The sequence below is a fragment of the Elephantulus edwardii genome, unplaced genomic scaffold (assembly GCF_000299155.1).
Source record: "Elephantulus edwardii isolate Elephantulus edwardi_28Jun2011 unplaced genomic scaffold, EleEdw1.0 scaffold00288, whole genome shotgun sequence".
NCBI classification, from domain to species: domain Eukaryota; kingdom Metazoa; phylum Chordata; class Mammalia; order Macroscelidea; family Macroscelididae; genus Elephantulus; species Elephantulus edwardii.
Genome location: NW_006400038.1, coordinates 2,491,660 through 2,512,897, shown reverse-complemented (window position 1 = coordinate 2,512,897; position 21,238 = coordinate 2,491,660). Strand labels below are relative to the sequence as shown.

Genomic DNA, 21,238 nt, shown 5'->3' with positions numbered 1-21,238 from the left:
GTAGTTGCTGTGATGCTAAACACTGACACTGATGTGTCAAATGCGATAATGGTTACCCATAGTGGACAGTGTTTGGTGGAGCTTCCCAATTAAAACAAGCTTGGAAGCAAGAGTGGCATCCACTTCTGAAACAGCTTGCCTCTGGAAACTCTGTGAACTTTGAGAAATGATGAAAGTTATAGAAGTGTTCAGGTCTTTCATTCATACGGTCACTATGAGTCATCTCCAACTCGAAGGCACTTAACAACAACAACAATGACTTAGGGGCTTCAGAATCTTTTCAACTGTGCATTTATTAGCCCTTTGGATACGATCTTAGTTTTTATAGAGTTAGGGAAATAAGAAGATGCTAATAATAAGTACAATTCTGTCTGAAAGTGCCAAGACAACTAAGAGCTAGGCTGAAAGGATTTCAGGGCCAGGAACTGTGTCAATTCCTCTACTGCAGTCTTATCAGGACAGTGCGCTCAGAGGCTGCAGCTCCAAAATGCACCTGGTTAAGGGTTCCCCACTGATGGAAATTTAATCATGAATGATTTATTACCTGGTTCCTACATGGGGAAAATTATAGATAACAGGTATAGATATAGGTAGACATACTATCAGGACGTATTAATAGACAGAAACACACATGTAAATACCATCTGTGAGCTGCTAGGACCAAAAAATTCCTCAAAGGCCATCCAGGGTACTGGGCTAAGTTACAGGGGTCATAGACACCGACTGTTATCTGTGAACAGAAAATAAGCCAACAATCATGTCATATTCACAATACAGGCACTGCTACTACTTCATTGTCCCTTTTCATGAAGAAAGCAAGATGTTTCTGCAGGCTCACACTGAAGAACTTGTCATGGTGGGAGCTATCAACTACTTACCTGGACCCTCTCTGCCTTGTTCGAACCTTGTAGAGTAAGAACTAGACGGATTTAGAAGAAAGATAAGAAAGGGAAGAAGACAGTTAAAGCTGTCAAGACTTAATTACACAAAACCCATTCTTTTTTTACATTTTTTTAATTGTATTTTATTATTTTTGTGTGAGTGTACCGTCAAATCAGATCTAACTAGTACAGGAGGAGATTGTCCCTCCTTCCCCGGCAGAGCATCTGGTGGATTCAAACCGTGTGCCTCTGGGATTGTAGTTGCAGCTCTTTGCCACTAGGCCACCAGAGCTCCGCTACAAAACCCATTCTTAAAGGAATATAATCTGTGAAAACTGCCAATTTTTATGTAATTAAAAAAAAAATCCAAGAAGGGCCACTCCCTTGTAAGTCTATAAACACTGGGGTTGAGTTGGTTCCAATTTACAGTGACCCTGCACTGGGTTCCAGGACTGAACATTTATGGGAGCAGCTTTCTCATCTTTTTTTCCCCACAAAAAGCACTTAATGGGTTTGAACCATTGTGTTTTTGACTAGCGGTCTGACATGTTATGTACTAAGCCACGAGAGCTCCTATAGTCAGATCTGATTACTGGGTCAGGCACTCAGACACTACTAGCACACAACTCCTCTTATGCCACGAGAGCTCCTCAGTCAGAAGAGATTAAGACAGGCACCTAGACGTTGCTAATGCACACCTCCTCTCCTTTCTAGTTGCCAACTCTGATGTCTCTCAGGAAAATTCTACCATTTCTTCAGTGTAGACCTCAAAAAGTACATGTAACCACCATGATCTTTCTGCTTTGTTTGCTCTTCATATATATAACATTTTTCACTTTTTCAGTCCCTTTCATCTGAAAAATCAAAGAGCATCTAGCATCAGGATTTTTTTGAGAAATGACTAATTCTAAGGCTGGAGCAGGGAAAATACAAAATGTGCTTGTAGCATCTTCTGGTGCTATAAGGAAGTATTCCCAAAGTCAAAGCCCAGGGGCTTGGCAAGGGACATGGAGCCAACCCAAGGGAGTACTCAACAGCCAGCATTAGAACACTATGAACAATAAAATAAATAACACAGTATTGCATTTTATGGTATACCATCTATTCCTGGGGCCATATTTTTTGCTATTTCCTTCAAAGCAGCTTGAACGTCTTCCTTCATCACTGTAGGCTCTTGCTCATATGTGATTTCATAAAATTCTTCTGTGTCTGCCAATTCCTTTCGATACAATGACTGAGAATATTCTTTGCATCTTCTTTTAATACTTCCTGGATCGTTTAATATTCTGCCTAAAGCATCCTTGATTATAGCAACTCGAGGTTTGAATCTGTTCTTCAGTTTCTTGAGCTTAAGAAATGCTGAGCGAGTTCGGCCCTTTTAATTTTCTGACTCCAGCTCCTCGCACATTTCATTGTAATATTTTACTTTGTCATCCCGTGCTGCCTTTTGGAATCTTCTGTTCAGCTCTTTAGTATCTTGAATTCTTCCTTGTACTTTGGCTTCTCTGCGCTCCAGTGCAACCTTCAAAGTCTCTTCTGACATCCATTTTGGTCTTTTCTTCCTCCTCTGTCTTTGTATGAACGTATGCACTCTTTCTGGATGATACCCTTGATATTCTCCCACAACTCATCTGGTCTTTGCCATTCGTGCTCAAGGCCTCAAACCTGTTCTTGAGATAGTTCTGAAATTCAGGTGGGATAGACTCAAAGTTGTATTTTGGTTCAGGTGGATTCGGTTTAATTTTCCTCAGCTTCAGCTTGAACGTGCATACGAGTAGTTGGTGGTCTGTTCCACAATCAGCTCCTGGCCTAGTTTTCACGGCTGATATTGAGCTTCTCCAACAGTTCTTTCCACAGATGTAATCGATCTGATTCCTATCCATACTGTCAGATGAGATCCATGTGTATAACCTGCATTTATGCCTCTTAAAAAACGTGTTTGCAATGAATAAGTCATTGATTGTGCAACATTCTATCTCCAGCTCCATTTCTGTCACCGAGTCCATGTTTTTCAACTACTAATTCCTCTTCTTGACTGCATGTTCGATCGATCTCCAACTGTAAAAGTTGGCAGAAATCTTCTGCTTCCTCTTCTTTGGCTCTGGTTGTTGGTGCATATATCTGAATGATAATGGTATTCACTGGACTTCCTTGTATGTGAATGGATATTATCCTGTCACTCACAATACTGTACTTCAAGACGGTTCAAGAAATGGCTTTTCTAACTATGAAAGCAACCCCATTTTTCCTCACCTTTTCATCTCCGGAGTAGTATATCATATGATCATCTGACTCAAAATTCCCCATACCTGTCCATCTCATCTACCAATGCCTAGTATGTCAATATTTATGCATTCCATTTCCTCCTTAACAATCTAATTTTCCCATATTCATGGTTCTCACATTCCATGTTCCAATCATTAGTGTCTGCTTACAACTGTTCCTCTTCCTTTGTATTTCCACACTCAGTTGCCCTTTCTGTCATTCTACATGTGTTCTGTTGTACATAGGGTTTTCAGAGGCCTGCTATTTTGGAAGTGGATGGGCAATCCTTCTTCCTAGTGTGTCTTAATCTGAATGTTCAGATTTAGAAGTATCCAACAGATAAGCATTTTACAGAAAAAGTGATAATATATCCCTTATTGTGGAATTAAACATTACTTTCGGTGTTGTCCCTGCCCTTGGCACAAGTGTCCTGACCCACTTATTTCTTTGCTCCACCATCCATCAAGAAATCCCTCCACTTCTATCCACTCCCCTCAACATCTATCTCCTATTGTCCAGCCCTTGATATGATAGCTTATATCCAAAGCTTCCTTGGCTTTTGTGATTCCAGACTCGTCAGCTGCTAACAGTTTCTTATGCTGTGACCAGAGTCTCCTAAGTTCAGTGGTAATGTGTCCCAAACGAAGGTGATATGTCCTGTAGTCTGGTTAGTTTCTTTTTGGCCCAAGGAATAGATGGTATACCAATTGACATATTTCAGCTAATGGATGCTGCCCTGGACGTGCTCACCAAATTGTGTCAAGAAATCTGGAGAACAGCCATTTGGCCAACTGACTGGAAGAGATCTATATGTGTTCCCATTAAAGAAAGGTGACCCAACAGAGTATGGAAACTATAGAACAACAGCGTTGATTTTACATGCAAGCAAGATTCTACTAAAGATTATCCAAAAACAACTGGAACAGCACATCAGCAGAGAACTGCCAGAAGTCCAGGCTTTTTGAAGGGGTCGTGGTACTAGGGATATTGTAGCTAATGTTAGATGGATCTTGGTTAAAAGCAGGGAGTACCAGAGGAATATCTATCTGTGCTTCATTGATTATGCAAAGGTATTTGACTGTGTGGACCATACTAAACTGTGGCTGACTCTGAGAAGAATGAAATCCCAGAATACTTGATCATGCTAATGCGAAACCTATACTTGAATCAAGAGGCAGTTGTCAGAACAGAGCAAGGAAACACTGCATGGTTCAAAATTGGGAAGGGCGTGCACCAGGGACGTGTCCTGTCTCCATTCTCCATACCTTTTCAACCTATATGCAGAACAGATCATCTGGGAGGCTGGCTCTAAGAGGAGAAATGCAGCATCAGGATTTTTTGGTGGAAGATCTATCAACAATCTGTGTTATGCAGATGACACAACCCTGCTTGCTGAAAATGAGGAGGACCTGAAGCACTTGCTGCAGAGGGTCAAGGACTGCAGCCTTCAATATGGATTGAGGTTCAATGGCAAGGAGACAAAGATTCTGACCACTGGACCAATTGGCAGCATCAGGATGGATGGTGAAGAGATTGAGATTGTTCACAGCTTTAGTTTGCTTGGCTCCATAGTCAACAGTCTTGGCACCAGCAGCCAGGAAATTAAAAGGTGTATTGTGATGGGAAAGTCTGCTGTTAGGGACCTCTCTAAAGTACTGAAGAGCAACGGTGTCACTCTGGAGACTAAGGTGCATCTGATACAGGCCATGGTCTTTGCAATCATTCGTTATGCATCAGAGAGTTGGACAATGACTAGGAAGGATAGAAGGAGAATTGATTCCCTTGAGCTGTGGTGTTTGAGAAGAGTATTGAGGGTACCATGGACTGCTAGGAAAACAAAGACGATTCGTTCTGGAAAGGGTCAAACCGGGCTGCTCCTTGGAGGCAAGGATTCTAAGGCTCCATCTAAAATACTTTGGTCATGTTGTAAGGAGAGACCGGTCCTTGGCGAAGGACATCATGCTTGGGAGGGTGGAGGGGAGGTGCAGGAGGGGAAGGCCCTCTAGGAGATGGATTGGTTCGGTGACTGGGGTAATCGGGATGAATGTGTCAGAGACAATGAGACTGGCACAGAACAGAACAGAGTTTAGGGCTGTCGCTATGAGTCACAAGAGACTCGACAGCACATAACAACAACAACAACAACACTGCATTATATACCAAAGTACAAGATATGTGACTCAATACTGCTAATGAGAAATGACTGAGTCAAAAATTAAATGGGAGAAGGGACCACTCTTTCTAACAGAAGGGCTCCAAGCAACAGAATAGATTCTCATTCCCCACATGCAGGAGGTAGATTCAGTCCTGTTCCTTCTTTAAGGTGAGCTAGGCTAAGTGACTCACTTCAAAGAAAAATAAAAATTGGCATTTTCCAGTACTGACTTATCCAGTAACCCTCTGTCAGTTTTTTAGAAGGAGACTGAACTTTACAGTAATTGTTGTTGTTGTATTCTAACCCACAGCTGACTCACCAGTGGGTTTTCAGAGGCTGTAAATCACATGGGAAGAGAGAGACTATACTTCTTCTGTGGAACAACTGGTGGATTCAAACCATAGGCCTTTAGAATTGCAGGGCAGCTTCTTACCATGAGGCCACCAGAGTTTTCTGAACTTTACAGGAGGGAGAAAAAAAAAATCTGGCAAGTACTACCTTAACCAAGTGATGAAGATCAACATCATAAATGATGTAATACACTGCTGATATGATATCATGACAGAGTATTTTATACCAGTGGTACTTTTTCCAAAAACCTGTAAGATTAGTCTAATCATGAGAGACGCATCAAATAAGCCTAAATTGATTTTTTTCTTCTACAAAATACATGATTAGTATTTTTCAAAACTGTCAAGGTCATAAAAAAATAAGAGAAGCTTCAGTAATGGCCATAGGCCAGAAGCCTAAAGAGGTACAACAACTAGATACAATGTGCTGTCCTGGAGTGGACCTGGAACAGAGAGGTATTTGAAGGAAAAATTAGTAAAATCTGAGTAAAATCTGCAGTTCTCAGAAATGTACTAATTTTGGTTCAGTGTTGTTTGGTGCTGTGGAGTAAGTTTTCATTTCTATCAGCCCAGTGTATGACAGAATGAAATGCTACTTGGTCCCACACCACCCTCACCACCACTGTTACAATCCCAGGCCACACCACCTCACTGAGGATCCTGCTATTTCTTCATTGATGAGCTCCTCTTTCTCCCCTCTTTCTCAGCACACATTAGCACTTTCTCAGCACTCCATTAGCAACACATCTGTTAACAACAACAATGATACTGGGATTCTTTTAGGTGGTCACAGAAGAGCAGTTCATGTGAAAACTAAGAGAATTCTAAAAAACAGTCTAGAACTTCCTCTAAATTATGAAGGTGGCAATAAGAGAGACGCAAATCAAAACCACAATGAGGTAACATCTCACTCCAATAACAGTAGCAATGTTTAAAAGGGCAGCAAGTAGTAAATATTGGAGAGGATGTGGTGAGAAAGGAACTCTTATACATTGTTTATTGGATTGTAAAATGGTACAACCACTCTGGAAGACAGTTTGGTGCTTCCTCAAAAAGCTGAACATAGAAATTCAGTATGATCTAGCTATTTATTCCACTACTTGGAATATACCCTAAGAAAATGAGAAATGAGGCACAGAGAATAGTACACCAATGTTCATAATAGCATCATTCACCATAGCAAGAACATGGAAACAGCCCAGATAGCCAACCTAAACGAATAGATTGAGAAATTATGGTACATTCACACAATGGAATACTACAAAGCACACAGGAGCACTGATTTTGCAAATTATTACCTAACTTGTATTGGACTGGAAAGCATTATGCTGAGTGAACTAACTTAGTACCACAAGGATAGATATTATATAAAATCATTATTGTAGAATGAGTATAAGGATCCAAGGGGGAAGGTAGAAGCAGAGGGATGAGGATGTGCAGGGGGAGAGGAATTAACCATGGAGTTGTACAATTTGATGAGTGGTGGGGTGAGGGAAATTCAAAGAATCTGTTCTGGAAAAGAATGCATTTGAATTTTGTAAATAAACTAGTATAATTTAAAGGATATAGATTTTTTTTTTAAAAAAAACAAGATCACTGAATTAACTATCCCTAAGAGGAACTGAAGGATGCACAAACTCCCCTGAGGGGGAACAGGTGCAGGAAAGCCTGTAGGAAGAGCAGGAGTGAGAAAAGAGAGAGATAAAGAAGGATTTAAAATCACCCTATGCATGGCTAACACAAAATCTCAAATTTTGCAGTGGCCTGTTGTAAAGTGAACTAATATTTTTCTTTTTCCTGGGTAATACTGTGATATTCAAATTTCTCTGACCTTTCTCCTTTGACCTTGAAGAAAATCCCTGCAGTGTTTAAGCTGAGAGACCAGCACTGTGCTCTCCTCATACTTGATTAAGAAGTACGGTAGAGCAGTGACTCCTTCTCTGTGACACAGATCGTCATATGCACACTCAAGGGCTTGAATCTGAAAGACAGAAACATTGAGCCATTTTCCAGACAATTCCATATCTACTAGCTAAAAATGAACATAAACAGAAAGGCAACTCCAGCTTGGAAGACCAGAAATGACTAATCACATTTCTGTTACTCTTTTTTAGCAACTGAACATAAAAGTGCCCCAATTCATGTCATGTAAATTTTACACAACTTCCAGCCTGGCTGGGGCTGTGTCTGAGACAGGGACACAAAGCAACAGCATGGAGCTTCCCTGTGATGTCAGTTAAAAGGGTTAGAGAGGTATCCAAACATTCTTTCCTTTTTGTAATGGCATATATTTATCTCTTATGAATATCACCCAACATGACTCAACTATTTATAAAATTTACTTTCCATAATATTTTTCAAAATTGTTTTATTGAGACATAATTTCCATACTGGACAAGTGACCCATTTAAAGAGTTCAGTGGCTTATATTATAAACCCAGAGTTGTGCAAGCATACATTTTTGTCCGTTTTAAAAGAACTTCCACTCCCATTAGCTGTTAATTTCCATACATCTTTTTTCTTGGGTTACATAAAATCACTACCTTTGATCTATTCTAATGCCAGTTCTAACTCTTAATCAGGAAGGGCTGCTCCCTGGCTTCAGCATGTACAGTATTGGTCATTGATACACTTCATGGATTCAGTCCACCTTGCCACTCAATACTTGCCTCACTAACAATCAAAATTCTTTAGTACGTCTCTCTTCTACCAGCCTATTTACCCTGTTCTTCATAGGCTCATCTCTAATGATCATCTTTCTTAAAAGGTAGAAACTAGCTCTGCAAAACTCATTGCTGATGTATTAATTTTGCAACTTGGTGTGAGGGTAGACAAGTTTGTAACAACACTCTGTGAGGATACTGGGCATTTCTGCATTCCACGAACCGACATCATGATCCTGGCTCCTTTCTTTGGAGAATAGAGAGCACAGCACTAACTGTATCATCATTTAACTAAAAAGGAAGCCTTCTTTCCTAAATACATTACTTTATATTTCCTTATAATAAAACTGAAAATCACATTTTGGTAAATGCTGATAGTCTTTCAAAATGACCCTATATATCCTTCCTATTTGCAAAGCATGTCACCAAATGCCACTGAAAACCTGAGAAATTCCTGTTCAGATACCCTCCGAGTGATTTAACGAAACTCTCTGAACAGATTTTTCTACTCCAAGCATCCTACCATCTTGAGAGGATTCCAGCATTACTGCCATGTTCATCCAAAGTAGTCTGTCTTCAGAATGAACTAGAGTATTAACTCTTGCACATTAAACCAAATTTTCCATGCATTTTGTTCTATTTTCTGATACCTGTTCTGGTGAAAATCTTTGATGCAAACCCACTGGCTCCTGGATCAGAGGTATACTCTCTGGCAGGCAGAGTGCAGGGTAGCAAAACCAATAGTAGAAATGGTATTTCTTTAGATCCTAGTAAAACAGAAACCAAGATATTAGAATAGCACTAACAGATAAACAGCATCTGAGCCCACTTACATGAAATATCCACAACAGATAGAGCCATTAAGACATAAGACGAGGGGAGGGGGGAAGAAAAAAAGACAAAAGATGGTGGGTAATGGGAAGATGGGAAAGTGTGGAAGGAAGAAGGGATGGGAAAAGTCACGATAGTGTTCACTTAAAATTGGTGAACTATATTTTAGGTCCTGACTGTTAAGCTGAAGAGTGAAGGTTCAAATTCAGTCAGTGGCCCATCAAAAGAAAGTTCCTAGCAATCTTGTGTTAAGATTCCAGCAAAGAAAACCTTGCAGACTTAGCAGCTCTTCCCTGTATCATGTTGGGTTGCCAAGAGTCACAACTGACTTAAAGGCAGCTATCACCACAACAGATTCTACAACAAATGTTCAATTAAAAAATTAACTCCATCTACAAATACAACTTCTCATAGCCTCTTAGCACAGAAAAGCTTTACACCACAAAACATGACCAGCATGTCAACTATTTTCATCTCTATAGAGATCATCTCTTTATCCCACAATACTCCTTTATGAACACAACATACACTAATATGACAACAAAAAATATACTTTTATTGGCCACTGGTTAACACAGAAAATATTAAGTGGTTGACACTTTGTCACCAATGATTGCATAATACGCAAAATCACTGTGAGAAGAATTATTAACCCACTTCATATGTGTTTCTAAACTGAAGCTTAGAGAGGGGTAACAAAACAAAGTTGGTAGGTGGCAGAGAAGGGATAATTAGACCTTGCCTCCCCAGTTATGTCATAAATAGAGTTCTAGTGACCTAGTGGTAAAGAGCTGCACTGCCAACCCAAAGGTATGTGGTTTTAATCCACCAGCTGCTTTTCAAGAGAAAGATAGGCAGTCTCTTCTCATGCAATTTATTGCCTCTGAAAACTCACTAGAGGGTCAACTATGGGTCACATTCAACTCAAGAACACACACAATAGGACAAGAAATATCATAAATAAGGAATCTCTGGTAGCCTAGTGGTAAGGAGCTTCACTGTCAACTCAGAGATATGCAGTTCAAATCCACCAGCTGTTGTATGAGGGACAGATGGCCAGTCTCCTCTTCTGTGATTTCCTGCTTCTGAAAAGTCACTGGAGGGTGAGGTGTGGGTCAGTTCCAACTTTATGGCATATTATATAACAACAACATATCATAAATATTCAGCATACCTTCAGTGGAGGCACAAATAAAAAATACAGTAAAAATCACTTTCTAAAAAAATGACTTAAGACAAAAGAAGCTGTGCTAATTGTATACCTGATAGCATTATTTGTCAAGTCTCTGGAGACTCTGCTCCACAGAAGAAAGAGTGGCAATATCCTTGGACACCAGTTAGAGGGTCAGCTGTGAGTCAGTTCCAACTTGCCAGCAATGAATTTTGAGGGAGCTCTGGTGGCCTAGTGTTAAGGGGCTGCCCTGCCAACCCAAAGGCATGTGTTTGAATCCACCAGTTGTTTTACAGAAGAAAGACGGGCAGTCTCCTCCCATGCTATTTATTCCCTCTAAAAACCTGCCGGAGGCTAAGCTATGAATTGGCTTCAATTCAACTGTACGTGACAACAGCAACAATGACATGGCTGAGATAATAGGTTTCAGAAAATTTTTAAATTTAAGTTAACAACAATTGATCAGTTGTTGTGTACAAAGACCACATCAGTTGGGCGTGCTGTGGTGTATGGGGTATTTTGCTGACATGTGTGCTGTTGGGATGCTGGAAACTACACGACTGATGTTTTAAATACCAGCAGGACCACCCAAGGTGATCAGGGATCATACAAAGATGGACTAGGAAGAACATCAGCCAATAAAAACTCTAAAGATCATAAAACAATTATTTTCTAATCTAGTGATGAGTTCTGGTTTGGAAAGTCCTTGAAATATTCATGGCATGGCAATGAACTGGAGAATACAGTGACAATCACAAAGATGACATAGGGCCTGTCAATATTTTGTTCTACTGTACATTAAGTCCTTAGTTAGAGCTGACTTGATGACTATTAATAACAACAACATAAATTAACATGACACTAACAATAAAAGATGAGCAGATCCATTCTGAACTCAGGACAGAGAAAAAGAGAGTGTATGACTAAGTACAGGAGTCATGGAGGGATCTCAGGACTGAGGATCACCAGTGACATGAGGTTTTGTCCTCACTGGAGTTCCCACCAGGGAGAGAATGCAGAAGACCAGAACCCCAAGGCTGTCTATCCTCAATGCTACCCCCTTCAGACAGCATGTGACTGAACTCCGCCCAGGGAAGTCTCACGTGGTGACATGGGCTGATTCCTACCGTTTCATGATTACTGACCACACATGCAGTTTATCCAGGTAATCAGTATTTCTTTTCTGAATCTTGTTAATAATGAAAATTAAGCAGCTATTGTTGTTGTTGTTATGTGCTGTTGAGTCACATGCAACTTTTTTACTGAGGTAGAATTTATATACTATATATTCCATCACTTTATGTGGAATCAATAGATGATTAATAACATTATGAAACAAAGTGTGCATTATTGATTGGCGGGGGGAAACCACACACAGTATGCTTCACACAAATCACACTAAAAATATTTTTGAACATTCATCATTTTAAAGTGCACAAATTTTGTGGGTTTACTGTATTGCCACGACTGTGCTAAGAGTACTACTAATTTAAGAATACTTTAATCAACCCAGGAAGAAATTTCATACCATTTGGCAGTCACTTTGCACTTGGCTCTCTTCCCAGTCTCAGGGAACTACTAATTTCCCCACTCCTTCTGTAGATTTGCCTATTCTGGACTTTTAGAATAAAATTCTCTTTAAATATAGTTTTTTTAAAAACTTTTAAAGCAAATTTATTTGTGTCCAAATAAGATAATCAAATAATTCACATTTCTTTAGTTTCTAATTCTGTCAATAATTTATCAACTAAAATCATACTCTTTTTAATAAAGGGAAAGCAAAATGCAATATTGAAATTGTCTGTTTCTTTAAGTCCTAAAAATGGCAGAAAAGAAAGCAAAAACATCTTCAGGAATCTCTTAATATTTAAGTGATTTGTCATAACTGATCTTTAGAAAAAGGTTAAATAATTCAAGATAAAGGATTTCACAATTTCTACGATGCTTTATGGATCATCTTCAAAAGTCAAAAGGCTTAGATTTTTTAGGATTCTCTTGGGATACAAAAGACTTCAATTAACTTTGAAGATTACAAAAGATTAAGAGTCATTTTAAAGCCAGCTAAAAAAACACTCAATAAAATGGGCAAAAAGCCAATACATACTGGAAATTGCCTTAAGATCAGAGTACCGCATTAAAAAGTGTATTTTCACCTAAGTTCGAAATCAGAATCCCAGGAAGCTCCAGTGATATAGTAGGTAAGGAATTGCAAGCAATTCTAATCCACCAGCTGTTCCATGGGAGAAAGATGGACAATCTCCTCCTGTGCAATCTACAGTCTCTGAGAACTCACTGGAGGGTCTACTGAGATGGTTCCAACTCAACACAGTGAGAGGAAGAGAGAGCTACAGCATCCCTGTCACAGAAAATGTACAGATGGTGCAGCAACAAACCCAAAAATGTTTACTCTAACCTATACCTAGCCTAGTAGGGAAGAGATCAAACTACTCAAATTTACAGACAAATTAGCAATACTGAAAACAGGATCCTTGGTGGTTTGAACACACTTAAAGGAGGCTCAGAAGACAAGTTAATGGTCTCCTTCTGAAAAGCCATCTCCATGGAGTATATAGCTCTACTCTGCACATGGAGAATGAACATGAGGTGGACCAAACTCAATGGCCACTGCAGACAACAAACCTAATGAGGAACATCAACTTTGTTTTTAATTTGGAACACAAACACTTTTTGTGTCTCCCTATTATTTCTTACTACTTCTACTACTCATTACTGTCAAGTTGAAACCAATTCATAGCTGACCTTCCACTGGGTTTCTAAGGTCATAAAATGCAGGGAGGAAATAGGCCACTTTTCTCCCTCAAAGCTGCTGGTGGACTCGAACTTCCAGAAAGAAAGTGTGTTCTTTTGGTTAGCAGTGCAACACCCTGTGGACTATGCCACCCTTGGGTAGGGCTTCCAGCTTGATTCCATTCTCCCCTCTTGTTGAGGCCAGTAAACCAGGGAGGCTACATGCAGAAGAATGGATTCTTTCCTGCTACAGGAAGAAAAGCAAACCTTACGCCTAGGGAAAAAGGCGGGCAGGAGAATCAATAGCTGATGCTGAGGAAGCTGTGGAGAAACACTACACTCAAAAAAGAACGTGTGTGTGTGTGTGTGTGTGTGTGTGTGTGTGTGTGTGTGTGTGCGCGCGCGTGCGCGCGCGTGCATGTGTGTGTATCACAAAAACAAGGTAAAATGAGCAGGGGAATAGCATTACAGTCAATATTTTTCATTGCAGCACCTTTCATAATAGTGAATACTGGGGGAAAAACCAACAACAAACCACTAACCGTAACTGTACAAATCTATGGAACACACATGTGCCAGAATATCAGCTCCCGTAATTACAGACTAAATCAGTTGCACACACAGCACACTACACACACACATGCAGTGTGCATGTATATCCACAAGCATAAGGAATCTCCCCAGTCAGCCATTACTTTATGACCTCCTTCATCACCATCAGGTTCTTCCCTCCAATTTATTAGTCCCACTTTGCTAGGCGGCAGAGAGTACTCTGCCATGATTAATTTCCTTCTTTAGGGCTCTTAATGCTCATTTCCATTTAACCTCATGATTTCAGATAGTAAATAATTTTACTTTTCTTTTTTAGAAAACTAACAAAAGTTGACTGGGTGGTCAAGCCCTGTAGCACAATCTCCACTGACTTAGCAACCCAACCTCTCTGTATGCTGATGGGCATCAGCAGAACTTTGCAAAGTTCAGATCTTTGCTCTGAACAAAGACACTACTCAAAACCCAAATCCAATCTAGTGCTGTGGAGTTGGGTCACCATGCTGGATGGGCTTCTGCAGCTGCCAACACTGTGAGTGAATGAATAGACTTGGCACTGGGAATAAGGACCAAGCACCTCTGGCTACTTGCAAAATGGCCATCTCTTTAACAGCTGTCACTCGAATGTCCCAAGTCAAGCATTTCACAGAGCAAAGGTGACAGTGCTGCGGGTCCAATGGGTCTCGCTGGGGGCTTTCTCTCATCTCGATGACAGAAAGTGCATATACTTACTGCGAATGTCAGGAGGAGGAACTTGTTGAGAAGTACAGGGCTTTCAAGAGCAGTGCCTGATGTTATTGATTCCCATATCTGCCAGAAGAAAGAAATGTAGCGATGCGGGTTATGAAGCATCTGACAGCTTCTTACCTCGGGACAATATGGAGCTTTAAGTCCTTAAGCTCATTTTCCTGGCAGTTATGGCACAACTCCTTCTCGGTTACCAAGCAGGCTGTTGCCTCAGCCCGTTGCATCAGCACTGCCTCTTCACCAGCTCCACTCCCCTTGGAAAATGAAACAACCCAGATGCCTCCTTTCTGCGGGTCCCAGCATCAGAGATGTTACCTTCACACCTTCATTATTTCCTTCAACAAATACTGCCTATTCTAGTCAGAGACACAAGAGTCATGAACATAAAGGACATAGCCCATAGTCGCAAGAAGCTCACAGTCTAGCAAAGGAGACGGACTTGGATGATCCTGAGCACCATGCAGAATTCCTAGGAAAAGCATCAGCTGTGACTCCTGGCAATGCCACTTACATCAGAGTAGAACCACATGGCACACACTGTCCAATGGCTGGTTTTTTGGAAGCAGATGACTAAGACTGCGTTCCATGGTGTCTGAGTGAGGAGTCAAACTACTATCAGTTAGCAGCTGAGTGTGCTGAACACTTTCATTCCTCAGACCTGCGGAAGCCCTGGAAGGAACACTAAATTCAGCAAGAGCAGATGGAGGATGACAGTCAGAGTTCTTGGAAAATAAGATCCGAACTCACATGGAGAGAATTTCTCAGTGTTAAAGTATCTTTCCTGGAGAGATGAGGATAGAACAAACTTCAAGTCTGTGTATACTAAAGGAGCTTTGTGACTGAAAGCAAAAGGAACAGCTGTTACTGGTTAGCAGCTGCTGAGTGTGACATGCTTTAATAATTAAGAGTGATCACTCAGTTTGTGTCACAGAGCAAGCAAATGAAGCAAGATCAGCCAGTAAAACCCATTCCTCAGTAAATGAGCAAAGATAAGCAGGTTTCCTCTTCCAGTGAAGGAAATGGGTGTGAGAGCTCAGAAACTGCATGTGAAAGAGGTAAGAGAAGCCTTCCTAAGGACCAAAAGTGTAACTACAGCTAGATGACAACCTTCTGCAACCTCTGCACTCAGAGAAATAAGATTCTCTTTCTTCTGAGTGTTGTTGTAGTTACGTGCCATCGAGTCGCTTGCAACTCATAGCAACCCAATGTATAAGAGCCCTAAACCCTGTTCTATCCTGTACCAATCTTACTGTCTCTGACACACCTACTGCCATTACCCCAATCACTGAATTGATCTATCTCATCAAGCGTCTTCCTGTCCTGCACTGTCCCTCCACTCTCCCAAACATGATGTCCTTCTCCAAGGACTGGTCCCTCCTTGCAACATACCCAAAGTATGTCAGATGAAGCTTCAGAATCATTGACTCCAAGAAGCAGCCCGGCTTCACCCACTCCAGGACAAACCTGTTTGTTCTCCTTGCGGTCCACAGTATATTCTACACTCTTCTCCAGCACCACAGTTCAAAGGCATCAATTCTCTTTCTATCATCCCTAGTCACTGTCCAGCTCTCTGATGCATTGCCAGCAATTGCAAAGATGATAGCCCAGATCAGGCACACCTTAGTCACCAGCCTGACATCGTTGCTCTTAGTACTCTGGAGAGGCCCCTGACAGCTGACTTTCCCAATGCAATTCATCTCTTGATTTCTTGGCTGCTGGTACCAAGAGTACTGACTGTGGAGCCAAGCAAACTAAAACTGTTATCACAATCTCTTCACCATCCATCTGATGTTGTCAGTTGGCCCAGTGGTGAGAGAATTTTTGTTTTCATGATGTCGAGCTTCAATCCATATTGAAGGCTGAAGTCCTTGACCTTCTGCAATAAGTGCTTCAGGTCCTCTTCAGTTTCACCAAGCAGGGTTGTGTTATCTGCATAATGCAGGCTGTTGATGAATCTTCCATCAGTCCTAATGCCACAATCCTCCTCGTACAGCCCAGCATCCCAGATTATCTGTTCTGCATACAGTTTGACAAGGTATGAAGACAGAATACATCCCTGGTGGACTCCCTTCCCAATTTTGAACTATGCAGTGTCTCCTTGCTCTGTTTTGACGACAGCCTCTTGGTTCAAGTATAGGTTTTGCAATTAGCACAATCAAGTGTTCTGGGATTCCCATTCTTCTTAGCATCAGCCACAGCTTGTTGTGATCCACACAGTCAAAAAAGCCTTTGTATAGTCAATGAAGCACATTCCTCTACTTTCTGCCAAGATCCATCCAACATTAGCTATAATATCCCTAGGATCATGACCTCTTCTAAACCCAGCCCGCACATCTGGCAGTTCTCTGTTGACATGTTGCTCCAGTCATTTTTTGAAAATTTTCAGCAGAATCTTGCTTGCATGTGATAGTAATGATATTGTTTGATAATTTCTGCACTGTCAGGCCACCTTTCTTTGGAATGGGAACAAATAGTGACCTCTTCCAGTTAGTTGGCCTCCAGATTTCTTGGCACAACTTTGTGATCAAATCCAGGGCAGTGTCTGTTTGTTGAAATATGTTAATTGGTATGCCATCAATTCCTAGAGCCTTGTTTTTTGGCAATTCTTTCATAGCAACTTGAACATCCTCCTTCATCACCACAGGCTCTTACTAATACGTTATTTCATTACAATCTTCTCTGTCAGCCAATTCCTTCTGGTACAGTGACTCTGTATACTCCTTCCATCTTCTTTTAATATTTCTTGGATCATTTAACACTCTACCCAAAGCATCCTTAAGTAATGCCACTTGTGGTTTGAACGTGTTTTTCAACTTCTTCAGCTTAGGAAATGCTGAGCGAGTTCAGCCCTTTTGATTTTCTGACTCCAGCTCTTTGCACATTTCATTATAGTATCCTGCTTTGTCATCCCAATCTGCCCTTTGAAAATTTCTGTTCAGCTCTTTAATTTTTTGATTTCTTCCTTTCTAGTGTCAAAAACTGTCAAGCTGGAACTGATTCACTTTACTCTACAACTGGTTTCCAGAGGTTGTAAACCACACAGAAGACTTCCCCTATTTCTCCTGTGGAGCACCAGTGGATGCAAACTTTGGGTTAGCAAGGTAACTTCCTACAGACTACAGCACCAGAGCTCCCTGAAGACCGTTCAAGTAGGTAGACTGAGGCAAATTGTCCCCCTTTACCCTGTCCACTTAATTTTGTTTTTTACCCTGTCTACTTTAATTTCTAATATCACACACAGCAAAATCTTGCTTAAAATTAGCCAAAAGTGACTGGAACAGTACATCAACAGACAACTACCAGAAGTACAGGCTGAGTTTAGAAGAGGCTGTGGCACTAGGTACACTGTAGCCAATGTCAGATTGATCTTGGCTGAAAGCAGAGAGTATCAGAGGAATATCTGTGTTTCTCTGACTATGCAAAGACATTTGAACTGTATGGATCACAACAAATTGTGGTTAACCTTGAGAAGAATGGGAATCCCAGAACACTGGACTTTGTTGATGCAAAATCTGCACTCAGACTAGAAAGTAGACATCAGAACAGAGCAAGGAAACACTGCATGGTTCAAAATAAGGAAAAGAGTGTGTCAGGAATGTGTCCTGTCTTCACACCTTTTTAATCTTTATGCAGAATGATCATTCAGGAGGCTGGATTTTATGAAGAGGAATGTGGCATCAGAATTGGAGGAGGACTCATCAACAACCTGTGTTATACAGATGACACAACCTTGGTTGCTGAAAGTGAGGAGGACCTGAAGCATTTGCTGCAGAAAGTCAAGGATTGTAGTCTTCAATATGGACTGAAGCTCAATATCAAGAAGACAAAGATTCTCCCTACTAGGACAATTGGAAGCATCATGATAGATGGAGATTTAAGTTGTTAATAATTTTATACTGCTTAGGCCAACAACACTTTTGGAACCAGCAGTCAAGAAATCAAAAGATGAATTTGATTAGGAAAAGTGTCCTGCCAGGGATTTCCTAAAAGTGTTGAAAAGGAAAGATGTAAATCTGTAGACTAAAGTGCACCTGATTCAAACCATGGTCTTCATAATTACTTGATATGCATTAGAGCTGGACAATGACTTAGGATGACAAGAAGAATTGATGCCTTTTAGTTGTGGTGTTGGAGAAGAATATTGAACACATGCCTTGGACTGCCAAGAGAATAAACGAGTCTATTCTGGAGAGGGTAAAACCAAGCTGCTCCTCAGAGGCAAGGATTTTGAGGTTCCATCTGACATAATTTGTACATGTTGCCAAGAGGGACTGATCCTTGGAGAAGGATATCATGTTTGGAAGGGTGGAAGGACAGCGCATGAGAGGAAGATGCTGAATGAGATATACTGACACAGTAACTGTGGAAATGTGGGCAGGTGTTATCAGAGAAAGTGTGAGTGGCTCAAGATAGGACAGGGTTCAGAGCTATTGCGCACAGGGTTGCTATAAGTCACAATGACTAGACAGTATACAACAACAGCTTTAATTTCTCTGATTCAAATGTGAAGAAGTTAAGAAAGACATTCCAGAAAGAGAGCATGTTAAATGAATGGAGGAGGTAACAAAGTGTCAGAGGAATTAGACATAATCAGCTGTCTCTGAGTTACAGAACGCAAAAAGCCAGCAGATGGTTAGGCATAGTGCTAAAAATCAGACTAAGTATTTCAGATTTAGTCCTTGAAGGGATGTAGAAACTATATGGTCATTTCTTACGTAGTGCTTAGAACTTAGAAAGCCTCTCCAAGGGGCACAAAAACCACAGCCCCAGCCTCAGCCAGGCACAGGAACACAGAAGCCAAGGGCTTCCATGAACCCACTTGAAGACCAGCTGCAAAGCTGGTTCAAGTACTCACTATGCCATCACATATTTGTGGCCCATCTCTGGGTGGAAGACTGCACGTCATCTCTCCTGATCATCTCACCAACACAAAAGGAGAGAGCTGGGATTATTCTCTACAGGGAGGACAAATCAATACCCACAAACACTTTTTAATCCCTACAGCTTACTCATTTCTTTGATAAACCCATTGCGCTGATTAAAAAAACACTACATATACCAGGACCAAACGAAATATGAGAGATGCATTTTGTTTTTCTATCTGACCTCATTTGCTGCTTGGTCCAAAAGTTGTTTCTTGTCTGCAGTCTTGAAGGACTCAAGCGTATTTGTGTTATACAGTGTTCCAACAGCTGGACAGCAATGGGCTGGGGTAGGAGCATTCCTAGAGATGGGAGAAATATGATTAACTAGACCCAGCTTAGATTCAGAAAAGGCCAAAAATCAAACAAAATATACCAACCCACTGCATTAAGTGCATTTCTAACCGTGGAGACTCCATGTGCGCTAACGTTGAACTGCTCCACAGGGTGTCCTTGGCTGTAACCTGAACAGAAAGGAATTCCAGCGGCATGATGGTTAGACAATTGGTTAATACTCGAAAGGCTGGTGGTTCAAATATACCCGTGACTGTTTCCCACTTCTATAAAGATTACAGCCAAGAAAGCCCTAGGAAGCAGGTCTACTCTATCACATGGGGGCACTGTGAGCCAGAATAAAAGGGAAAGCACCACCAGCAATAACTATGAAGACCACTTCCTCTGCCCTTCTTCTGGTGCCCCATCTGTACCCCCCAAGCAGAGAAAGCCAGCGAGAGGGGGTCAGAGGGCATTGGTGCAAACACAACCTGAGGCTCCTCATAGAAAGGCCTGCCCTCTGCTCCCACCAAGACAATAGGCACAAAACCCCCGTGGGGATCCTACTTGGCCTGGAGGTGGTATGAGTCAGAATCGACACAACAACAACAGGGGAGGGGCCAGTTCCTTCCTTCAGTGTTTGAAGTTTTTGTCTTTCTTTCCCCTTCACACTCAATGTTTCAGAATTGTCAACTTTATCTGTTATCTTTGTGTGCTGGAGACTTCTGTGAAGAGGGTCTGTCTGCTCCTCCAACTTTCAGGACAGATCTTGAAATGTTCTTTTTTATGATGAAAGATAACACTTTAGTGTTAGATTAATTTTTCTTAGCAAAGTAAATCATATGAATGTCTGATTGAAAATGCCTAAGACAAGTCCATCTAAGCTCAAAAATGCTTAGAATGTTTCCCATTTCTTTTTTTTTTTTTTTTTTACAAATTCTAGCTTTCCTACTTGGTATGTTCCAATTATTAACAGATGTTTTTAGCTGTTTCTCTTCATTTTGAATCTTGCCACCTTAGTAAATGCAGGTCCTTCTTTGGGTGAAAGTTTCATTCTGAGTCATTAAGGTAGACTCTGTGCTTGAGAGGGCAGCTTTTCCTCAGCTACATTTAGGTGTAGATGTCAAGTCTCTAGCCTTCAGTTTGGGAGCTCTAGGGGCCTACATAGGGAGCTGTGGGGGCACAGTGGTAAGAAACTGAGTTGCATTCCCAAAGACATATGGTTCAAATCCACCAGCTGCTCCACAGAAGGATGGGCAATCTCTTCCTGTGCAATTAACTGCCTCTGATAACCTGATGGAGGGTTATCTATGGGTCGTTCCAACAGAACAGTTCACAACAACAACAAAAGTGGCCTTCATGGGAGCCCTGGTGGCTTTGTGGTAAGGACTTGCTCTGCCAACTCAAAGGTATGTCATTCAAATCCATTAGCAGCTCTGCAGGAGAAAGATGGGCACTAACTCTTGTGTGTGATTTACTGCTTCTGAAAGCCTGCTAAAGGGTCAGCTCTGAGGTGATTTCAACTCAATGGTACACAACAAGAACAGGAGTGTAGTGGTAAATAAATTCCTGTGCTGGAATCCCAAAAGTGTCTGCTCTGCCACAGAAAGACGGACAAACTCCTGTGTGATTTACTGCCTCTAAAGAGCCACCCGGGGTGGGGGGGTGGGCAGCAATGAGATG

The 21,238-nt window shown here is 41.2% G+C and overlaps 1 protein-coding gene across 1 annotated transcript in view; it reads right to left on the bottom strand.

The window, feature by feature from the left end:
- The window catches only part of ATG7 (autophagy related 7), a 184,591-nt gene that overhangs the window by 157,742 nt on the left and 5,611 nt on the right, over nucleotides 1–21,238 (bottom strand). Inside the window, exons 3-7 of the mRNA XM_006900552.1 lie at nucleotides 19,467–19,584; nucleotides 14,346–14,423; nucleotides 8,965–9,081; nucleotides 7,483–7,632; nucleotides 642–730 (exon numbers count right to left, since the gene is read on the bottom strand). Of these exons, the coding sequence (XP_006900614.1) occupies nucleotides 642–730; nucleotides 7,483–7,632; nucleotides 8,965–9,081; nucleotides 14,346–14,423; nucleotides 19,467–19,584 (552 nt within the window). The remainder of the gene's footprint in view (nucleotides 1–641; nucleotides 731–7,482; nucleotides 7,633–8,964; nucleotides 9,082–14,345; nucleotides 14,424–19,466; nucleotides 19,585–21,238) is intronic.